Source organism: Lissotriton helveticus, chromosome 2_1 (assembly GCF_964261635.1).
Source record: "Lissotriton helveticus chromosome 2_1, aLisHel1.1, whole genome shotgun sequence".
NCBI lineage: Eukaryota > Metazoa > Chordata > Amphibia > Caudata > Salamandridae > Lissotriton > Lissotriton helveticus.
In genome coordinates, this window is record NC_136059.1 from 943,259,499 (window position 1) to 943,280,735 (window position 21,237).

Consider the following 21,237-nt stretch of genomic DNA (forward strand, 5'->3'; position numbering starts at 1 on the left):
TGCCACATTCCAGCTGAGGATTGATAAACCATGGGCACTACAATGCCTAGTAGGCTTACTCCCAACGCTCAACAGTATGTCCCCATTAGTGCTAACAACGACATGTGGAATACTATTTACATTCATATCATTCACTGGATTGTCTGAATTATTCCGGTTTATACATTCTACAGCCAATAGTGGTTGCCCCTCGTGTCTGTTATTTAGATCTTGACTACTGGTAATACTCTCAGCCGCTTTATCCAGTCAGTCCTGATCATCTAAATTGGAGAAGTATTCAAACCGGTTATGAATAGGAATGTTAAATAACGGCCTAGTATCATTTGTTGGTATATGTTGGTTGAAAGCAGGTCCTGGGTGTGACCTTTCCCTATGATCATAGTGGGGCATAATAGGGAATTGTGGGTAGTGCGGAGGGTATACTGGCATTGGGGCTTGGTGACGCCAAGTGTGGCCATTCAAATGGTTAAAATCTTGGTTCTGAGAAAAAAGTGGGGATTTGATTCTAGCTCCGAAATTCAGGTCCTGATGAGAGATGGGGAAATTATTTGACATGATTTGTTTGTGGGGTATCAAATGTCTGTAAAAGTAACCTAATGGGAGAAGAGCCATGTTAAATTCCCATGGTGAGGGTAATGGGGCACTAGCCAATGTTTTTTCCGCCCATTGAGGGTTTTTAAAATGTATTGTAATGCAGTCCCGCTCAAACTTTTTCTTTAGTGGGCCTATCCAGCCTACTCTCTGAATATGGATAATCTCCCTTGCCCCTTCTGTGGGAAAATTGCAGTTTGCGATTAACCAATGAAGAGTTTTATTTTTAAGGGATATGGGGCTCTCCTCTTGGTCCTTCCTTATTTTTGGTGTATTAACTAGGACCAACATGTATGCCCCACACACAGGTGGTAAGTTGATACGTGGTGGGATCTGCCTAGTGGTTTTTTGGGGGGGCTGTACCATAAGGCGATCATTAGTAGGGTCGTGCGATTGGCTTATGGGGATCCCCTTGGGTTGTTCGGTATTTAGGTCCTTCCTTGGCTCTAATACTGCATTAGTATTAGTAAGGCTGGGGTTAGCTACTGACTGATTAGTCCTAATCTGTTTGGCCGGAGCCTGCAGGGGTTTAGATATTGTTGGTATCCCTTGGGGGTTATTAGAATTGGTGCATACAAGTTTAGGGGAACTTAATGTAGCTCCTGCTCCACTATGGGCACCCTCTCTAGGGATATTCTTAATAGAGGTACTTAGTTCAGCTATTTGTTTTTCGATGCGTGTAAGCCTACTTTCTATAGGTGACAGATAGATGCTGAGTAATTCACCCATTCTTTCCATCAGACGGTCAGTTATGGAGTTGTCATCAGATTTGCCATCCGTGCCTATCGTACCTTCTTGATGCTCCTCATTAACCACCTCACTTGCTTCCTCAATAGTCTTCTTAGACCTGATCGTACTTAAGTGTGGGTTGGGATTAGCACCTTTCCTAACCTTCTGTTTGTACGTGCTATGATTCCTAACCTTAGACGTGCAGGGCTTTAGTGGATGTTGTCCTTGTTTTTGTTTATGTTTTTGGACAGCACCCTCCCGCCTACCTCTTTGTTGCCTTGTACTAGCTACTACTGTTTTATCTGAGGTAGGGTTGATAGATAGGTTGGGAGTTTTTTCCAAGTCCGTGCTCGTGTCTGTCTCAGAATCTATTAATGAAATTGATGCAGATAGATTTACCTCACTTGGTATGGTGTGGATATCAGCACGTGCATCAATTAGGGGTCTCGTGTTACTAGGTTTGGCCTGAAGTGGTGTAGTTGCCGATGCAATAAGACCAAGGGATGAACGTCTGGCTTGGGCTAGATCTTGCGAGACCCTGCGTTCCAGAAGTAAAATACCCTGGTCTATAGCATCGTTGGCTCTAGTTATAAAATTATCTATAGGGCCGGTCACTAAAGCTCCCCCAGCTGCGGTTTTACTTTGAGTGCCCCTTGGAGACATGGTGCGGGAATGCTAATACAATAATCAGTTTAGCCAAGTAGATCCCAAGAACAGTTCTAATCAGGCAATGCAGAGGGCAATAGATGCGAGGTGGTAAATAAGAGTCATAGATTGCAGAGCTAATGGGTATAGTGGGTATTATCAACGTGGGTAATATGTACCACAATCCATCCTCGGATATCAAGAGGCTAACAAATACGAGTCAATAAAGTACCTTTTTTGATGGTGTAAGAGGGGTGCGCCCGCCCGCCCTCCTCAAGCCTCTGAGGGCCACAGAGGGCCCGCCCTTTGCCCGGGCTTAGCCCCGGGCGCTCCCGCGCGCGACTCGCGGGGCGAGAGGCGTTCCTCTCTTTTGTGGCGCCTCTGGGCGCAGAGGTGGCGTCAGGGACGTGATTCTGCCGCTGGGGCACCTGGGAGGTGTAGTTCCTGGGGCCCCTGGTGGCTGTAGTCAGGGTTGCAGCGTGGGCGCACCAGCCGTTCCCCTCACGGCGTTGCCCTTGCGCTGGTGGAGCGACGGGAAGAAGCAGCCGTTCCCCTCACGGCAGGTAAGTAAAGTTAACAATGTCCCACAGAGCGCTCGGCGCTCCTCTCTTTTGTGGTGCCTCCGGGCGCAGAGGTGGCGTCAGGGATGTGATTCCGCCGCTGGGGCACCTGGGAGGTGTAGTTCCTGGAGCCCCTGGTGGCTGTAGTCAGGGTTGCAGCGTGGGCGCACCAGCCGTTTCCCTCACGGCGTTGCCCTTGCGCTGGTGGAGCGACGGGAAGAAGCAGCCGTTCCCCTCACGGCAGGTAAGTAAAGTTAACAATGTCCCACAGAGCGCTCGGCGCTCCTCTCTTTTGTGGCGCCTCCGGGCGCAGAGGTGGCGTCAGGGACGTGAATCTGCCGCTGGGGCACCTGGGAGGTGTAGTTCCTGGGGCCCCTGGTGGCTGTAGTCAGGGTTGCAGCGTGGGCGCACCAGCCGTTCCCCTCACGGCGTTGCCCTTGCGCTGGTGGAGCGACGGGAAGAAGCAGCCGTTCCCCTCACGGCAGGTAAGTAAAGTTAACAACGTCCCACAGAGCGCTCGGTGCTCCTCTCTTTTGTGGCGCCTCCGGGCGCAGAGGTGGCGTCAGGGACGTGATTCCGCCGCTGGGGCACCTGGGAGGTGTAGTTCCTGGGGCCCCTGGTGGCTGTAGTCAGGGTTGCAGCGTGGGCGCACCAGCCGTTCCCCTCACGGCGTTGCCCTTGCGCTGGTGGAGCGACGGGAAGAAGCAGTCGTTCCCCTCACGGCAGGTAAGTAAAGTTAACAACATCCCACAGAGCACTCGGCGCTCCTCTCTTTTGTGGCGCCTCCGGGCGCAGATGTGGCGTCAGGGACGTGATTCCGCCGCTGGGGCACCTGGGAGGTGTAGTTCCTGGGGCCCCTGGTGGCTGTAGTCAGGGTTGCAGCGTGGGCGCACCAGCCGTTCCCCTCACGGCGTTGCCCTTGCGCTGGTGGAGCGACGGGAAGAAGCAGCCATTCCCCTCACGGCAGGTAAGTAAAGTTAACAACGTCTGTGCTCTTTTGTCAATGACAATATCAGAGCCCAGGGAGAGAAAGTAGTAGGCATGTCCAACTCCTCTGCCATATCATCTCTGTCTCGCGACATGTGTTTAAAGGAGAAGAGGAATGAATGAGAAATGAGGTAACTGAATAAGGATTACATGTTGTAGTTAACGAAGGATTTACAGAAATAACAAGTACACATCATCTACCTAACTGGACATCAACCAAGGGGGGGTGCATGAGTCAGTTGGTGTCCACAAGACAGGTAGAGTGGGCATATGAACGGTAGAAGAAGAGTAAACTTCTTGTCATGGGGAGCTCTGTGAACCAGCTAGCTACCCCCCCCCCCCCCCCCCGCCTAGTGGATTTACCAACTAGCTTTCATCCATACTGGATCTCATTGTAGATATAAGGAACTCCGACCGAATGAGCTAGCAGATCATACTTGAGTTGTAGAGGATCAGTTGCACATCATTGGCACAGGTATTAAAACATATGTCTAGAGAGTTTAACTGTTCATGTAATCCAAGCATGGAATTATGGAGGGGGAGGGGGGCAATGTACGAAAAGTTACGTATTTTGTGTGCAAGGTTGAGGTGCAGTGACAGCACAGAATAAGAGCATAAGTTCTTGGTCGTTGCTATACACAAGTGGGTAATTGAGATTTAACATACGGTCAGATACATTTGAAGAGGTATTAACACTATCTATAGCAGCTGATCACCCGCCTTTTGTTAACTATGATAATAAATCATAACATGCTGGACATACCAAAATGCTCCGCTTCACGAGGATAATTAATTTGTTGAGAATATCAAAACACCTAGTCATGCTTATCCCCTCGCCTTTTTTCTCAACTTGTAACTTTTCACACTACTAAATAAAGTGTCCAATACCTGTTGAGCTCATCCAAACACAGGCGCAGCGTCTCATACGTTGTGAGCACGATCTCACCCTTCCCCTGCTTGACTCTGTTCAGACTGGTGTCCTTTTTGTTCCCATGCAAGGTAATGACCCTGAAATATCCCCAGGTGTCCAGCTCATCCTTCCAGTTATATAGAACAGACAGGGGTGCAACGATCAGGAACACCTGTAATATAAACACCAAAACGGGAACATTAGCAGATCTTCTCAGGAATGGACTCAAACGCACGTGTTCGGTCGCAAAATGCACAAAGGTCTGTGATTGCAAATGTGAAATGACCTTGCTCTCAATGAAGGAAAGTTACCATTGTATTCGGGTTAGTGCATCTTTCAGATTATAACCTCAATCATATAGGTAAAACACCACACATATTGCTACGATATTTTTGCACATAACATCATTACAGAATGCAAAAATGTTAGCTTCCCCTATCACAAAAGAACATGCCGCATTGAAAGTTATTTTAAAAATGCTTATTAGTACTGCCTGTTACTCAGGGTGGTTCGATGATTCAAACACCGTAATCAACATTCATCTGTCAGCAACTAAATGCTTATAATTTAGTGATGCCGTAGCTGCTAAACGTAGGCAACAACACTACATTAGACTGGCAACGCTTGGGCATGGCTTGGAGGCCGTGGACGATGACTTTGGCTAGAACTCTCTCCCTTCATGAAGGACGAGACGACTTCCGGTGTACTGGTGTGCTCAGTTCTTTATTTAAAAAATGAAGAAATGCTTGTCTGGAAGTTCGTGGAGAGAATTGCTTCCTATATAGGTCGGTTGATAGAGCTATGGTTTGCTTTTGCTCTACTTGTGTTTCGCCAATGCTGTGACAAAGCTAAGCCAAAACTGTGATGTGTCTTGGCACTCTCTGAGACCCTACGTTTTTCCCGTCACACTCCCCTGTGTATTTTAGTCTGTAGAATGTATAGGCCTATTTCGCGTCAATTTCCACGCGTTTGGTGGTCTTTGATTATTTAAATTCTGGGTGCAGTGGTGCACTACTACGGCACTTGGTGCCTGTAAATACTAGATAAGACTGTCCTCTTTTACACAGTGTTACTACTTGCTCTCTCGTTTTCAGGCTGCACATATATAGCTTTAATTCTTGCTGGCATTTGTGCTGTGCTATGGTGTTTCACATTTATTGATTACATTGATGTTTCTCTCTCACTTTCTCTAAAGTTTGTTCATTTTAAGGGCCGTTTAATCACTATACCTAAGAAAAATGTGTTTTCTCTGAAGCTTCTAATACACCATTATTGCGCTTTATACATTTATCCGGAATTTCTTTATTACAAACCATCCCAATGCATTTTACGCCTTTTTTGTGTTTCTTCAGGGGAAATATACATCTTAGCATAAAACAAAAAAACTTAATAAATGATCTCTTTCACAGTAATATGATAGTACATAGTGTACCACTCCAGTCTGCCCACCACTTATATTATTATTCATGGTGTTTATTATTTTATTTATTTAGAAGTTTTCTATAGCGCTAACAAGACCCGAAGGTATCAGAGCGCTTCACAGTAGTGGGCATGAAAAAGAGAACAACATGAAACAAACCCAATAAAAGCAATCGGCGACAGACAATTTGGAAAGAAGAAAAGTTCGGACAGCAGGGCTTCTCAGTACTGGATTCAACAATAACGCATGGATTCTGAGACGTTTGCAGCTCCAAGTTATCCATAACCAAGGGAGCGGATCAGGCACAAGGATTTAAGTTGGCTCTTGAATTCTGCATAGGACGGTAGAGTTCTGATGTGCGGGGGGATGGCGTTCCATATTTTGGGGGCATTTCCTGAGAAAGAGCAATCCGCAGTTCTCTTCCTTCTGGTTTTTGGTAGGATGAGCAGCAGGGAATTAGAGCTTCTCAAGTTTCTGGCTTGGCCTGCTTTTTTGAGCTTGTTAGCCAGGTATTCCGGTTTGCCGGTGTGGAGGGCCTTGTGGGTAAGGCAGGCCGTTCTGAAGGTACTTCGCATTTCCACAGGGAGCCATTCGAGTTCTTTGAGAGCCGGGGAGATGTGATCATATTTTTTGCAGCCTGTGATCATTCTTGCTGCCGCGTGAAGTGTTGTTTTTAGTGGAGCCAGGTGGGATTTGGGGATGCCTGTTAGGATTGAGTTCCCATAGTCCAGTCTTGATAGAACTAGAGATTGCGTGGCTAGTTTGAGGTCCTTGTTGGGAATGTAAGGTTTAATTTTGTTCAAAAGTCTGAGGTTGAAGAAAGCGCTTTTCGCCGAGTTCTTAATGTGATTTGACAGGGTTAGTTTAGGGTCTAAGGTGAAGCCCAGGGATTTAACGGAGTCGGCTAGCGTGAGGTTACCCTTGAGAGCATCGATCGACTTTAGCCACTCGGTGATTTGAGGGTTATCTTCTTTGTTTGAGATGAGGAGTGTTTCTGTCTTATCGGGGTTGAGTTTCAGGTGATTCTTTGTCAGCCATTCTTGAACTTCATTTAGGACATCGTTGAGTCTCTGGATGTCTTTAAGAGTGTTCGTCTAGTTTCTCCAAAAGCTCTCATGCTTATGTAAATGAACATTTCAGCAGCCATATTTTTCGAAATTCAAACACCCTTAACCATATGCTTTGTGTTCATCCTTTCCAAACACATCAGGGCTTTTGCATGTTATAATTGTCTTATTTCTATGACTCATATGTCACACCTGGCTCTCTCCACACAGTGCTTCTCTTCCTTTTAGTCAAAAACGTACTTTCGCTTCTCTTTTGCACCCATTACCCGCAATTGCCGTTTCTATTTTTTTTAAAAAAAACGTTCTTACCAACTAACAGTATTAGTTGCGTCCATCTACCTGTCATGGTGAGACTGTGCTTAACTGCCCATCGCAGGATGCAACCCATGTGACGCTGCACTTTATGGATACCACTCAAAATGGGAATGAGCTCTGCTGAAAACGAAACACAGCTGAAAAAATTAATGTAAACTATTATCTATCTCAAAGACAGTCATATATTTTCCAAGTACTTGAAGGAAGGAACCAGTTTCTAAAAAAAAGCGAGAACAACGCTAAGACCGGGCACCCCAAGTAAACACCATAAGACGGGAAGACCATTTGAACAACCCCACACCTGTCTTTTTGAGACACTTCACACAAGAGAATCAAGAAATCGTTTTGGTCCTGAGGAGAACCCCGCAATAGGGGGTTCAAAACGCGTCAACCATGTGGGTCCAGTGTCAGCAATAAAAATCCCAAGAATTTAGTTAAGACATAATACGATCTATTCTGACTGGATTTTGTAATTCAAAATTATAAATGACAAAAAAGAAAATGTAGGCTATACCATAGCGTTTGGCTTAACAAAATGTTTATTTTGACACTGGCCTATACCTCAGAGGTATATGTTGTTTGTTTCATGAATGTGAGTGGTTTGTATGTAGTGAGAAAGATTCAGTGTGGATGTGTTGTATAGTCATTTAGAATCTGTTTGTAAAATTTGTATCTAGTTGTACATATTTTGTATATAGTTTGTATATGCACAAGAAATGTCTTTGAAAAAATGAAAAATATCCTATGTTTAAAAAAAATGATTTAAATAAACCAGTAACAAATGTTACATTAGACTGATAGGTTTTGCTCATAACAGATCTTTGGTCAATAGAAATCAAGTTAGCTCAGTACTGGCAGTTGTGTCGTTAGTTCAGTTGATTTGGCTTAGCCTTGCTGGTTAAGAGTCAAGACCCAGTTTTGTTTTCGTGAATTTCTAAATCCAACACTACCATATAATATATACCTAAACCTTTGACTCCTTCCTCAACCTCAGAAGAAAAGATCTAACTGTCAATGCCACTTATACAAATAAGAGAAAGATTCTCGATCACCAATTAAGCCATCCTTTGGCCCTATATTCAAAGTGTTACTGGAAGAAATGAGGATATTGGGCCATTTTATGGAAAAGACTAAGAAAGAAATTGCAGAGAATCAATGACAGATGATCTGTACCTGAAAAATGGAATCTGAGACGGAGCAAAAAAAGATAGTTACATAGAGGTTTTTGCTTTTAAGGTGTGGAATAAAAGATTCCAGAACTGAAGAGTATTGCGCAGGATTTAGAAAACAGAAATCGATGAGAATTTATAGTGTTCCTGATGGAGAAAGCTTAGTATTATTTATAGAAACGAATTTTTGCAATGCCAAACTTTCAATCGCTGACATTAAAGTGCTCAGTATTTGGGAAAGATACCGGACTTCAAGGAAGAATTATAAACCTAGAAACAACATTGTTTTTTTCTTAAGGATGCACCCATTAAAATAATTTTTGGATCCAAAGGTAACCAACTACTGAATTCATCTGGTAGATTTTATGTTCTCAATATAAAGCTGAAGTTATAGCACAAGGTCAAACGAGAATGTGTGATTTAAGGCTTGCTTTGTGCAATTTAAAGGCAGGATCTTGCTTTATCCACCATGTGGAAGTAACTCATTCTGATACAGCTATGCTAAAATCTAGCCAGGAAAAAGATGATCTTGATACATACAAAAACAGTTCATCATAATAAATCTCTAAGTTTAACCTGTAGATTGTTTCTTTGTTATATGGTGTTTTTCTAAGTGTATAGTTCTTCCCTAATAGATCAATATAACCTCAATTTCTGCATCATTGTGGAGAAGTGTGGCTCAATGGTTAGAGCGGCAGACCCTGATGCAGAGGTCTAGCCCGGGACCAGGGTTCAATTCCCCGCCTCGGCGGGTCTTGGGCTAAAAAATTCCACGGACCTGATAATTATCGCCTCAGTGCCTATTCCAATCATGGAGTCCCACTCTGCAACTCTGGGCAATAGCTTGCTTAATCTCCACAACAGCCCCCACAACGCTAAGGATGCCTGGCCTCCACCTTGGGGGTGCCCAGGAGTGGACACCTCACAGGGAAAGCCAGGATGGGTTCCACAGCGGTATTCGTACAAGCGCCTTGAGACCCTTGCGGGTGAGTAGTGCGCTATAAAAGTATCAATTTACATCTTCTTTTTCACAGGTGTATCTATTTAAGACAATGTTTACAAGTATGTTTTGTGGCTGTCTGATGACGTCTGACGAGGTGAGACACAGGTCCTTTCATCTTCACTTGGTTCTTACTAGTCCATTTTGGAAATGTTCTTTTTTTTTGGCTCTTTGTAATTTTCTTTGGATTATTGCCTTACAGAGTAGATGAGGAACATCATATTTCATATAATGTATAATTTATCATCCTACTGTGGAACTGATGCTTTCAATAACTTCTGACAGATTAGAGTCTGTTCAGACAGACACCATACTTATCACCTAAGTCAAAACAACTCACATCCAACTTTATGCCACAGGTGTATCTGTGGTCCCCTATATTGTTTCCAATATATTGCTATACACCTCTTTGCCATTGGTTTATGGAATTCTCCAATCGCTTGTTAGTGCACAGGAAAAGGCAGGTACATCAGTACTACTTTCTATGAACATTTTTGGAACTGACAAAAAATCAACATGAACACAAAAAGATTGCCTGAATGCTGGAAGCAAGAGGGCTCAAGGACAACTGACGACTGCAGGGACTAGAATCACTCCATGGATCAAGTGGTTTGGCAGCTGTTACCTGCTACAGGGACACAAGTAGGACTCCTGAATACAAAAACGCCCAGCAGAGCACTCTGGACTGGCCCCTGCATTAACTGTGGCTAAAGAGACATTTGGGACTTAGAAGCCTAACCTGGGGACCTGAGGGATGCAGGAATAACCAGAAGAAACGTTTTCAAAAGTTGGAGAAATTCACCTCAAGTTACCTTTATCTGACTTTAACTTTTGAGGCACCTTTTTGCTCATTATATTTTTTATAATTTTATTGTGTTGTGTTCCTGACTTTAAAATTGTTTGGTACTGAATGGAATGAACACAGATCTCCCCAATAAACTGCCTGCTGATTGTTTCATTGCTACCAGGGGAACAGCAGAGATTCTCTTGGGACTGTGCTGTGACTTAACCATGGTGTGTTTATTACAATGGTACAGGTGTTCTCCCTCTAAAGTTAATAACGCCCTTTCTGACCAATCTCCAGTAAATAAACCCATGATTCAGCCCAGAAATGTAAGTAAATTATGTTGCAAGTTTGACCACAGCTGCATTGAGATTTTTAAACAAATCAGCATCAAGTCAAAAAACAAAAGTTAATAAAAACGCTAAACTGCCTAATCAGTAGAAACACTCATTACAAATCACTTTCACTTTGAGTCAAGGGAATACAACTACAGGGTTTTACTACACACAGCCAACACATCTGCTTGCAAGGAAACATTTTAATTGCTTTCAAACTGTGATGATCCACAGAAGAAAGCATGGGATAGAGAGAGAAATTGACTTAAATGGCTTCTACCTTCAGCAAAGGCACAATTATGAACAGCCATAGCTACAAACTCTGCACCCGTTCAGCCTCATGTTTTACATCTTCAAATCCAGGATGGCAATGGTACAGAGCTGACAAAGGTAGCATGCTTGGTTGCACCTGAGCTTGTCTTGCACACAATGTGGTTTATCGGCTGTAAGGCCACTGCTGTGCTCCTGACACCCGTAACTTGCAACCAAAGGTGCTTTTTTAGTCGTTAGTCTGCTACATTGGGGAAGCCTGTCAATCCATGGTGAACAGAACCTTAAGAGTATTTTCCTCTCTTCACTGCCACATTTAAAAAATTCTCAAAACAGCAGACTTGGCCTTAAAGTAGTGATCATGGGTATACCACATTCAAAGTGGCCTCCTTACCCTCCACCAGCAAATCTATTTTGGCCAACTCTGCTCTAAATCTACCACTAACGAATACAACATCCATTGAACATAGGGGCTCTTTAACAACTGCCCAAAACAATTCTGCAAATGCTTACCAAAAACATTGGTACCATAGAGGTGCAAAGAGTAATGGCATCGGACTCATGTCTAGACAAATGCAAAAAAGGACAGCTACTTGGGCTGCCAGACTTAGCCTTTGCTTGGGCCAACAAGTAGATAAGGGAGCCTACTACCAACTACTTCCAAATCTTGTTATATCACATCCAGGGCATATTAGGGAAATGTCAAGAAAGTGAAGAATTGATGTGAAGAGAAAGATCAAAAAGATTGTTTTGTCCATGACACAAGATTTACACTACAGTCAGTCACACACAATAACTATCACAATCATAAAGAGCTCACAATAATGCAAAGACAATCAACAGCTACACTGATCATTTATGCTCACCACATCAGGCCCAGGCATCCTTCAGTCCTTGGTCACCCCCTATCAACCCCCTAGGAGTCTTCGCTCCAGCTCCGCGTTTCTTGCCACATCTATGAAAGTACGCAAATCCAGGAGGGGCGCTCTTTCTCGCTGAATGCTTCCAATCTCTGGAATTTCCTCCCCCCCACTCTCTGAGGTGAACCTAACTTACTGGCATTCCGGAAACGTCTCAAAACTCACCTTTTCAGTGCCTCACACTAGCACCACATACCTCTCTGTCTCTCCGCTCGGCAAGCGCTAGGAGGCCTCAGGGTAGCTAAGCGCTATATAAATCCAATTTAATTCATTCATTCATCAGGAACTTCTGTGATTTAAAGCCCAACCGCTGTACATGGCCACTCTCTCAATTGAACCTACACACATGGAAAAACTCAAGCAAAAAATGCCTCTGCCGCTCAATAAGTACTAGCTGTAGATTGTTTTTTTGTTTAAAGATAGAAAATTAAGACATGACTAACCCACTCTAATACACATTTATTTTTTTAGCTAGGTTCAAGGGCAAAAAGTGGAAGCTAAAAGTGCCATGCCGAAAAAGATACCCAGATAACTTTCACAGCTACAAGTCAACTACGACAAAAAGCTCAGTGTTTACAACTAAACGCCCTCCAGTTCCACAACAAATATATTTTCCGCATTCAGACTGAACACAAAGCTGTTCAAACTGCAGAGGAGAAGGGGTACTATAAGAAGTGGCCCCATCAGGAACACCCAGAACAATGTGAGCCTTGGGACTCAAAGCCATATGGTGTTCTACATCCCCTTTAGTGTTACTACATCACTAATACCCATGATAGGTAATAAGATTTTAAATGATGTGATTTTGGACAAACGAACCCAGAACCTAGTGCAAAAGAAACCTAAAGGTGCATGAAAGAACACAAATCTTGCATGATAACACGCAAAGATAGTAACACGGGGGATAAAACCACAGGACATTCAAGCTAGCTATAGGACTCATCTTCTCGGGTGGTGCACAAAGAGCACTACAGATTACACTATCTTGCATTGTGGACAGCAATTTCCTAAAGTTTGTCGCAATGCTAAAGGATCTCAAGTCACAGAAATTAACCCTGATGATCTTTGCTGATAAAGACCCTGCCGGCTGACAAGTGAGTCACCAGGCCATGTGCCTTGATGCACAGTACGCTGACATGATAAAGTACTATTCAACTTCTACCCCCAAGTTCTTCTAACAGGATTATCAAATGGATGAACGTTTCCCCTTTTCGTTCTCTCATCTTTGTTTAGAATTTTTATACATTTTAATGATGCTGTCCTCGAGACAGCCCTAGTTCTTGAGTTGTGTTATTGAATAGTGTGGGTCAGTCCTTCTGTTCTTTTCCCAGTTCCCTTCAGTAATCATCATTAGCAGTATAAAAGCTAGGCTGTGTTTCTTTCACATTAGGATGGAAAAGAGTAAGGATGCACCAGTAGTAATGTATGAACAGCTGGATTCAAACTTAAATAGGCCCCAACCAGTGAAATTACTAGTTGATGTCATCAGACCCACTCTAGCCAACCTATTCCTCTAAAATTCAAGCTTAGACACTTGATCAAGGATTCAATCAAAGGGTCACTACAGGCTGCCTGAAGATCTGACTTCTCAGTTTCAGTCTCCTCATGATCAGTTTTTTGTTTCTACGGGCTTTATTAAACCCTAATGTCTGGAATGCACATGTGTGGAACCTCTCAAAGACGTAAACGTGTTTGCCTTGCCCTTCCTTTTCATGTAGTACTTTTCTTATTAATTTATTTTATGGGTCATTTTCTTTTCGATTCTAGATTTGTCACTCCTTTCTTTAAGATTATATTTTAAAAATGTAATGTCTTGCAAAGGCAGAGTGCTGGTGAACGCTGATTAAAATCTAAACAAAAGCAGGGGAAATTACTCCAAGGTCACATACAAATACACTCAACAGTGAACAGGTACCTCACAAGAAAACAGATTTATTAAAATACACGTGAAACTTACAAATGTTCCATTACCACTGTGGCCTAATCCTGAAAATGCTACCAAGAGTAAGCAGCATGACTCCTGTAGAATTAGACTATTGATCACATCACCACAGGGACGTGGCTAACTAGCCAAGATGGCGGACACACTCGAACGAGGCTCCGTCCCACGATCTGCAGATCCAGCATTTATCCTGCGCATGGCAGCGCCATCATGTCGCCTATTGCAGCCCACCAGAGCGAGGGTCCTGGCAGGAGCGTAAACAGCAAGTCTGGGGGCTGCTGAATGCCGTCTTCATCCCGAGAGGGACTTGCATGTGAAGATGGCGCCTTAGGCCCGGCTGCACCAGACGGCAGATCGCTGAAACAGAGACTCGGAGGCCCTACTGGGGGCTAAACTGCGACATCCCATTGCTGCGAGGAGAGGCTGACGACCATGCTGTGAGGTGCATGGCCTGGCCCTGAGCTCCATGAGAACGAGTTCCAGTTGAGCCGACGGGCCCGCTGCGGGAGGCTGGAGTGGAGCACAGCACCCCGGGGGACGCGATTGACTGGGTGCGGCCACACTTAGCCACGGGGCACCTTAACTGTGGACGGATAGTCGTGGGTGACAGGAGAAGACTACAGACGGTGGAGTGAAGCTGCTGTTGGCCGCGGAGCAGAATTGCGGGACTCGCGTTGCGGCCCCCTGCATGGCCCGGACCAAGCATTGCGGTGGTGTTGAGGGTTGCCCTGGACAGCATTAATCGGCTCCCTTCTGGGCTCTCGGGCGCAAAATACACAGCGGATACCGGCAGTGACTGCAGGGGCGGGAGCGATGGAGGCCAGCGCTCCCCTCCTTAAGACTAAAACTTAAGGATAGTGAGGAGCACGATCGGGGCTCTATCCATCAAGGACGTGCTGCCTGAGTGATTGCTGACTGCGTTGAGGCTCTGGGGACCCCTGTGCAATCCGAACACTGGCAGAGTCTGTGATGCAGCACTGAGAAGTTTAGAGGCCAGTAAAATGTCTGTACTTGTGGGGGCAGCCTTGAAGTTATTACATGGTGGAGTGTGCAGGGCATGGGAGGCATGGACGCCCCTGTAAACCCATGTGATACCTGCAACGTAATAAGAAGTGAGGACTTATGCCACAAATAGGTTGGATGCCACATAACTCTGTCGCCTAGCGGATGCACGCTCGCTGCACACAGAACAGATGCTTCACTGTGGTGAGACTGGGAGCCGCCTGCGGGCCCGCCGAGACCAGTGACAAGGGCGTAGCCCACTCCTGAGCGCATGTACATGGCCTGGGGTGTGATTCAGTACCTACAAACAGCTAGCCTGCCCTGGACTGACAAAGTGGATACATAGACCTACCCTGTGGACTGGGCTAACTCAGGAATCTGGTGGAATACGGTGTAGCGCCAGGCACGTGGTTGCCCGTTGGACTGCACAGGCGAGACTCCTTTGGAGAGTGGCCAAAGGGGAGAAGCACAGAATATTACCCCATCCCCCACACGCAAGGGGCATTGCGGTCATAGTAAGATGGGCAGACAACGCACAGGAGTGGGAGCAGTGCCCACACCCTCGACAACGGGCCCAACTCAGTCAGACCAAGAATCTGACATGCCGGGTACCTACAGAGCAACCAGTTTGGAGTCAAAGATAGACTCAGTGCTTCAGGCAGTGACACAGATCAGTGAAGCATTGACGCAAACCCGTACATCTCTCGAGGGCAGCATTGACAAGGTGACATCGGACTTTACGTTCCTGCACACTGATCTCAGTAAGTTGTCTGGGAAGGTCCATGAGCTGGTTAAAGAGATTGCCCCGGTGGCCACAGCGGTGTCTGCGGAAGTATGAGACCTCACGGCTACCACTCTCTGGAGCGCAGCATGGATGACTTAGACGGCTGCTCACGGCAAAGTGATGTATGCGTAGGGGGTCTGCCGGAGGGCGCAGAAGGTGCTGCTGCCGTGGCATAGACCGAAGGCTGGCTGAAATTAGTGCTGCCTGACGGCGTGCTCTCTCCTTTTTTTGTGGTAGAAAGAGCACATAGGGTGCCGTCGAGCCGGCCGCCGCTGGGTCTTTCTTATTTCGCCTCATGAACTTTAAAGACAGAGACATAGTGCTCCACGAGGCCAGAAAAATGGAAGCGATAAAGGTGAACAACTCGCAAGTTCTCTTCATCCCAGACTATGCCCTGGGTGTGCAGCGACAGCGGAGTACCTTGCTCACTGTTAAGTGACAACTGCGAGACTTAAAAATGAAATATTCCCTCATATTCCCGGCAAGGCTGTGCGTGGTGGCGAACGGCTTCACGCACTTCTTCGACGCGGCAGAAGATGCATGGGAATGGCTTGAATCCAAAGGTCACCACACCTCGCAGAGTCAAAGACATAGCGGCACGAGCCAACGGGCGGTACTCGAAGAGGTGGAAGGAACAGACGTGGGCTGCGAGCGGCGGGGTGTCTGTGCAGTCGGCAGGCGCCCCAAACCATGAACAGGTGCTTCGTGAGAGGAGGGTCGCACTGCAGGCAGTAGCAGACCTGAGACCGTCGGAGCAGCAGGGACACTGACGCCTCTTCTGAACAGTCACTGAGTGAAGACAGCTCGCAGGCGGTGTGGCCGATTCATGAAGACTCACAGCCCCTTCCAGATGTTGTTATATTTCATATAGATGTCCTAATATAGGCATGGTTTGAGATGCCCTAATATAGGCATAATCTTTCACCTACATCAGTTCCCTATTCTCCACAATAACGGGCGCTAAGAGCTGAACCTTATCTAGACTGTGGTTTGGGTACAGAAGGACGGTTTTTCCAGAACAATGGCCTCCTATACCATCTTCAAAGTGCTCATTTAGTATGATTAAATATTTATAAGAGTTCTAGGAAACCAGGCAGGGGCTAGAATCCACCTGCATAAACATCTGTGTAAACGGTTCATCCCCTACGTCATCTTCATACCTAACAATGGCTAACACAAGACACAAGGGGACTCTATATACTTTTCTGTATACATACAGCACCTCTTGCTATCAGCAGTGAGAGGGAACAGAGACTTCCAGGTCGACACACTGACCAGAGACGCTGAGGCTCCTGCATGCAGTTGCTTCAGCTGATAGTGGTCTAACCATCCCTTGTGGGGTGTCCAACTCAAGACCAGAACTATGTCCCACACTCTCATTATTCAGGTAATGGGGTTTGACTAACTCCTAGCGGGATTCTTGGCTCTTTAGCACCTACTCACATGCTAGGTACACTTTGGTACATCTAAACAGGCATCGTAGGAGTATGCACTTTATTTTACAAATGCATTTTATATTCATGTATGTTCATGACCATTGCAAAATGGTAGAACTGTACTATTCCTTTTTATTCACTGAACTGCTGACCATATATCTCTGCTACTGTTTAACCGTTGTCGCAGCACATATATTTTACACTAGAAGAACAACTGCGCTATAAATTCTTATCGTAAACACGCTTGACTGTTTCTTTTGTGTAACTCTCTGAGACCAAATAAGCAAGCACGAGAGACTGTGCGAAAAGTAGTACATTGTTTACACGAGTCTGAGGAATCAGGGTTGTTGTGTTCTGAGATTGCCAAACACTAATCTCTCTGATAACAAGCACTGGCATAGCCAATAGGTCTCGCCTTTGAGACTTTATAAGTATTTAGTTATGCAGCCCAATATCCTTGGTGCAACAACATCAACTGTTGCATGGCTAAACACATATAAGGTCCCATAGGCGAGACCTATTGGCTAAGCAAATGCTTGTTTATTTTGCAACTTTTCTGCCTTCATTTGAGCTTTCAAGGTGAACTTGTTACTTAAGCTTCAGAGCACACGGCATTGCAAGGTTCTTTAAATTTCTGGAGTCTGGAAGCATATTACATTTTACGCTGAAACGTCGTTGCTCCACCGAGCAGTCCAGAGCCATTAAGCCAAATGGGCTTGACTGCAGTCTGAGCCTCCTTGCACCCAAATACAATTCAATGTCCCCTTGTTGAGCCAACATGGGGGCGGGCTTTACAGCAACAGGGGTAGCTTAACCAGACACCGCAGGCCATGGTGGCTGAAGGGAATTACTGATGCAGCCTTGAGATCGGACAACTTTCCAGGACACGCGTTGGGCGACCACGCGGGTGGACAGTGTCCACCCACTATTCACAGGTTGAACGACGTCACCCTGCCAAGAATTTGGGGCCCGTCTGAATAATGTGCTGAACTGGTCCCGGTGTAATTTCCGAACACCGGGACACTTTCACCAGCGCCTGCACGTTGTCTTCATTCCATCTGCAACAACATGGAGGTGGGGAAAGGGGCTTTCTTGTTTCAGACTCCTGGGCCATAACAAAGGCTGATTTTGAGGAGTCCAGGTCTCTTGGATGGGAGTAGTCAGGAGCCTCACACCTGATGCAAATGAAGCAGAGGGGAAACAAAGGGTCACGCCTTGTTAACACTTCACACATACTTAAGAGTAGCTTTTCACTCTGTTCAGTCCCTGTTTAGGAAATATTCATGCACTGTACGAGTCAAATGTGTTGGTCTTTCCTAGTATTAACACAAAGCAAATTGCATTTATTCAGAGCTTACCCCACCTGAGGTGGCGTTGAAATGTAGGTACCACTTTTTTCTTGTATAGCCCTACTCATCCCAATGCAGGGTGTCGGAGCACTTTACATCAACACGTGCATATTGAATGTACAAGAAACTGTATAAGTTTCTAAATGAATGTACAGGATGTGTTACATAAAACTGTGGTATTGCAAGGTGTAGTCACATACCATCTTCCATAGCTCACTGCTAAACATATATGTGGGGGCTTTAGATCTGATGTAATTTCTTGTGATGCCACTTCCTGTAAAGTTGTGGCTTGTGATGCCACTTTACATGATGGCAGTTCCCATGATGTAGCGTGCCGTGATGCCACCTGCATACTGCCTAACTAGGTTAGTCCCCCCACTTTTTTTTAGGACTAGTGCCCTGCACCTTTCCAATCCTAGAAGTGCTAAAAAGAGGTGTATTTAATGGGGTGAGAGAAAAGCCCACCGCCCCTCTTCAGGTTGTACATACGGGTGGGTTCTTGTCTTACGTGCAGACACTGCAAGAGGCGACCCAGTGTTCCTGTGGGCCCTCGATTCCTAACGCACATTGAAATAGATATTCAACTTTTCTCAGATTCCTTTACCACACGGTCAAGAACCTTGATCTTTTTCCACTGCAAATGCTGTTCTGCTTCACCTATTGAAAGTGTCCAAAGTACATTCTTGATTAGTGTTTTGTAACCGGAAGAAGTTTGGCTCCATCGTGTAATCTCGCTGGTGTACTGGCGATGCAGGATTTCTGAGATGTCTATATGCTGTACCTGGGGGATTTGATGTCCCTGGGCAGTGTGTGCCTAATGGCAGATTGGTGCGTTCTGGGTTCCCTGTATCAATTAAACTTCCCTGCTATCTTGGCAGAATGATATGATCCAGCGCTTCACAATCATGTTTTAAATCCCTAAGGGCTGTAATGTGAGCTATTTTGTGTTGTGGCTATCGGGCTCAGTCCTGAAATCACTCGGCAGGTTGTCCCTGGGCCGGTTAGTAACAGAATTCCTACATACACCATCGTGGCGTAGACCTCCGCAAACTTAACAAATTACATTTGGTATCCTCCCGCTGCCTGTTGCCTGCAAGTCCTGAACAGCCAGCCGCTGTCCAATTTGAAATTTCCACCAAAGTGTGACGTTTCTGAGCGCGCCAGATGTCGTGACAGTGATGTGCTGCGTACCCTACGAATAACCCAAGTTGCTTCATTGTGTTAAAGAGCTGGGGTGCTGGCTAGTCGACCCCTGACTGAGCCAGTCCATAATGAGGTGCAGGGTGTAGGCTAAAAGACTTTTGGACTTTAAATTGATAAGTAGTGGGCGGCCCTGCTGTACGAGTCCTCGCTTAAACATTCTGCTTGCTGCGTACGTGTGACTTTGTGGTGCAGTCCGTATTTTGTCATGGGAGACTATTCTAACTAGGTTTATCGCAATTTGATACTGTATTGAATTCTGATTACACCCGCCCACGCTCTGGGGCAGATACTGTAGCCAATCCCATGTGGTCAGGGGCAGATACTGTAGCGAATACTGCTTAGTGAATATTTTTGGGGGCGGAGGTCCCGCTGGTTAAAAGCAGCCTCCGTTTGTCGAGCCACACTAGGGTCGGGCTGCAAAGACCGTTGGGTAGACACGAAGTGGCACCTATTGGACAATCAAAGGCACTTCAAGACCCGAAGGGGGTAGGGAACGTGTAATAATGCTGAACCAATCTTTTATGGCCTCCTCAAATGTCAATCTAGTGGCATGTACTGCTATTGAGTGCCTTATTGCAAAAACATGAAAAGGGGCATCCCCAAATAATAAAGAACAAGCAAATGGAATCAACCAAACACCCACAGAATATCTATTTTACTTTAGAAAGTTTATTTTTATATAATCACTTTTGATAAGATTCTTATAACAATGAACACAAGAGAATAGTCATGTTAATCAACTTCTAATACATTAAAATTTCATGAAATGGTGCAGGAGACAAAAAGAACATCAGCCCAAAAGCTAATAGAGCAATAAAAAACATTACACACAGTTCGGTCATTCTATCAGTCAACCACAGGCTCACTATCATACAATACATACATTCATACTCAATCAAGACATCATTTCATCATACATTAGGAAAAAAAGCGCAGACGCGCGTTTCGAAAAAAAAAATTGTTTCGGAAATTCCTTCATCAGGGCGCATGTCTTAATTCCATTAATCTGCGCGGTCTTCAAGAGATCCAATTTGTAGTGTAAAATCAATTTATCAGATAATCTATGGTCTCAATGAGGGCTGACGAAGCATATCTCGAAGCACAGCGTTGCTAGGTATATCTTGAGTTCTTAAAAAAATAGAAATACAAGTCTCAAATCAATTCAGCTGGACACAATGGCTGCGGGAGAGAAGTGAGGTAGACCTCGCTGTTCCGTTTATCTGTCTGTGGTGTCGACCAAGATGGGAAGAGACGATTTGGATCTAATGTGAAGGGCTGTTCGAGTCTATTCTGAGCGAAGAAGAATGTTCAGAAGTGAAGTTCCAAGTATTTCCTCCTGTGAATGTCGGAGGAAACCCTAGTGGATATTTTAGAATGTTCGATACATGCCGGATAATCACTGCTTCCTGTGTGGGATTCTCCTGGACGGTAAATAAACGCGTGGATTCGATCTGACGTGTGGCGAGAAACCTCTGTGTACATCCGGGAGCAAGGCACTATTGAGTGCCAACACGCTGCCTCATCACAAGGTTACTAGAATGCGAGCCATGTTAAACAAGCGATTAAAGACAAGCGTGGCCCGCGGCTGCCAAAGTGAAAGTTCATCTACAGCGTTTACCTTGGGGGAGTGAACAGCGGCAGGCACGATAATTGCTAACAGATGGCACCGCTGTTCGCTCCCGCAAGGTAAACGCCATACATGCATGACTACCAATAGGAAACAAAAGCCTGAAGCGATTCCAAAAGTTCACTCCAAAGCAGCACTTGCGTGCTGCGTAGGCGAGACCTAAAAAGGAGATTCTAGTGGCACTGTGAGCTA

The 21,237-nt window shown here is 45.3% G+C and overlaps 1 protein-coding gene across 1 annotated transcript in view; it reads right to left on the reverse strand.

Moving 5' to 3' along the window:
* Positions 1-21,237, reverse strand: part of ERCC6L2 (ERCC excision repair 6 like 2) — a 1,215,137-nt gene that overhangs the window by 940,998 nt on the left and 252,902 nt on the right. The window contains exon 7 of the mRNA XM_078675691.1: positions 4,401-4,594. Within this exon, the coding sequence (XP_078531817.1) occupies positions 4,401-4,594 (194 nt within the window). The remainder of the gene's footprint in view (positions 1-4,400; positions 4,595-21,237) is intronic.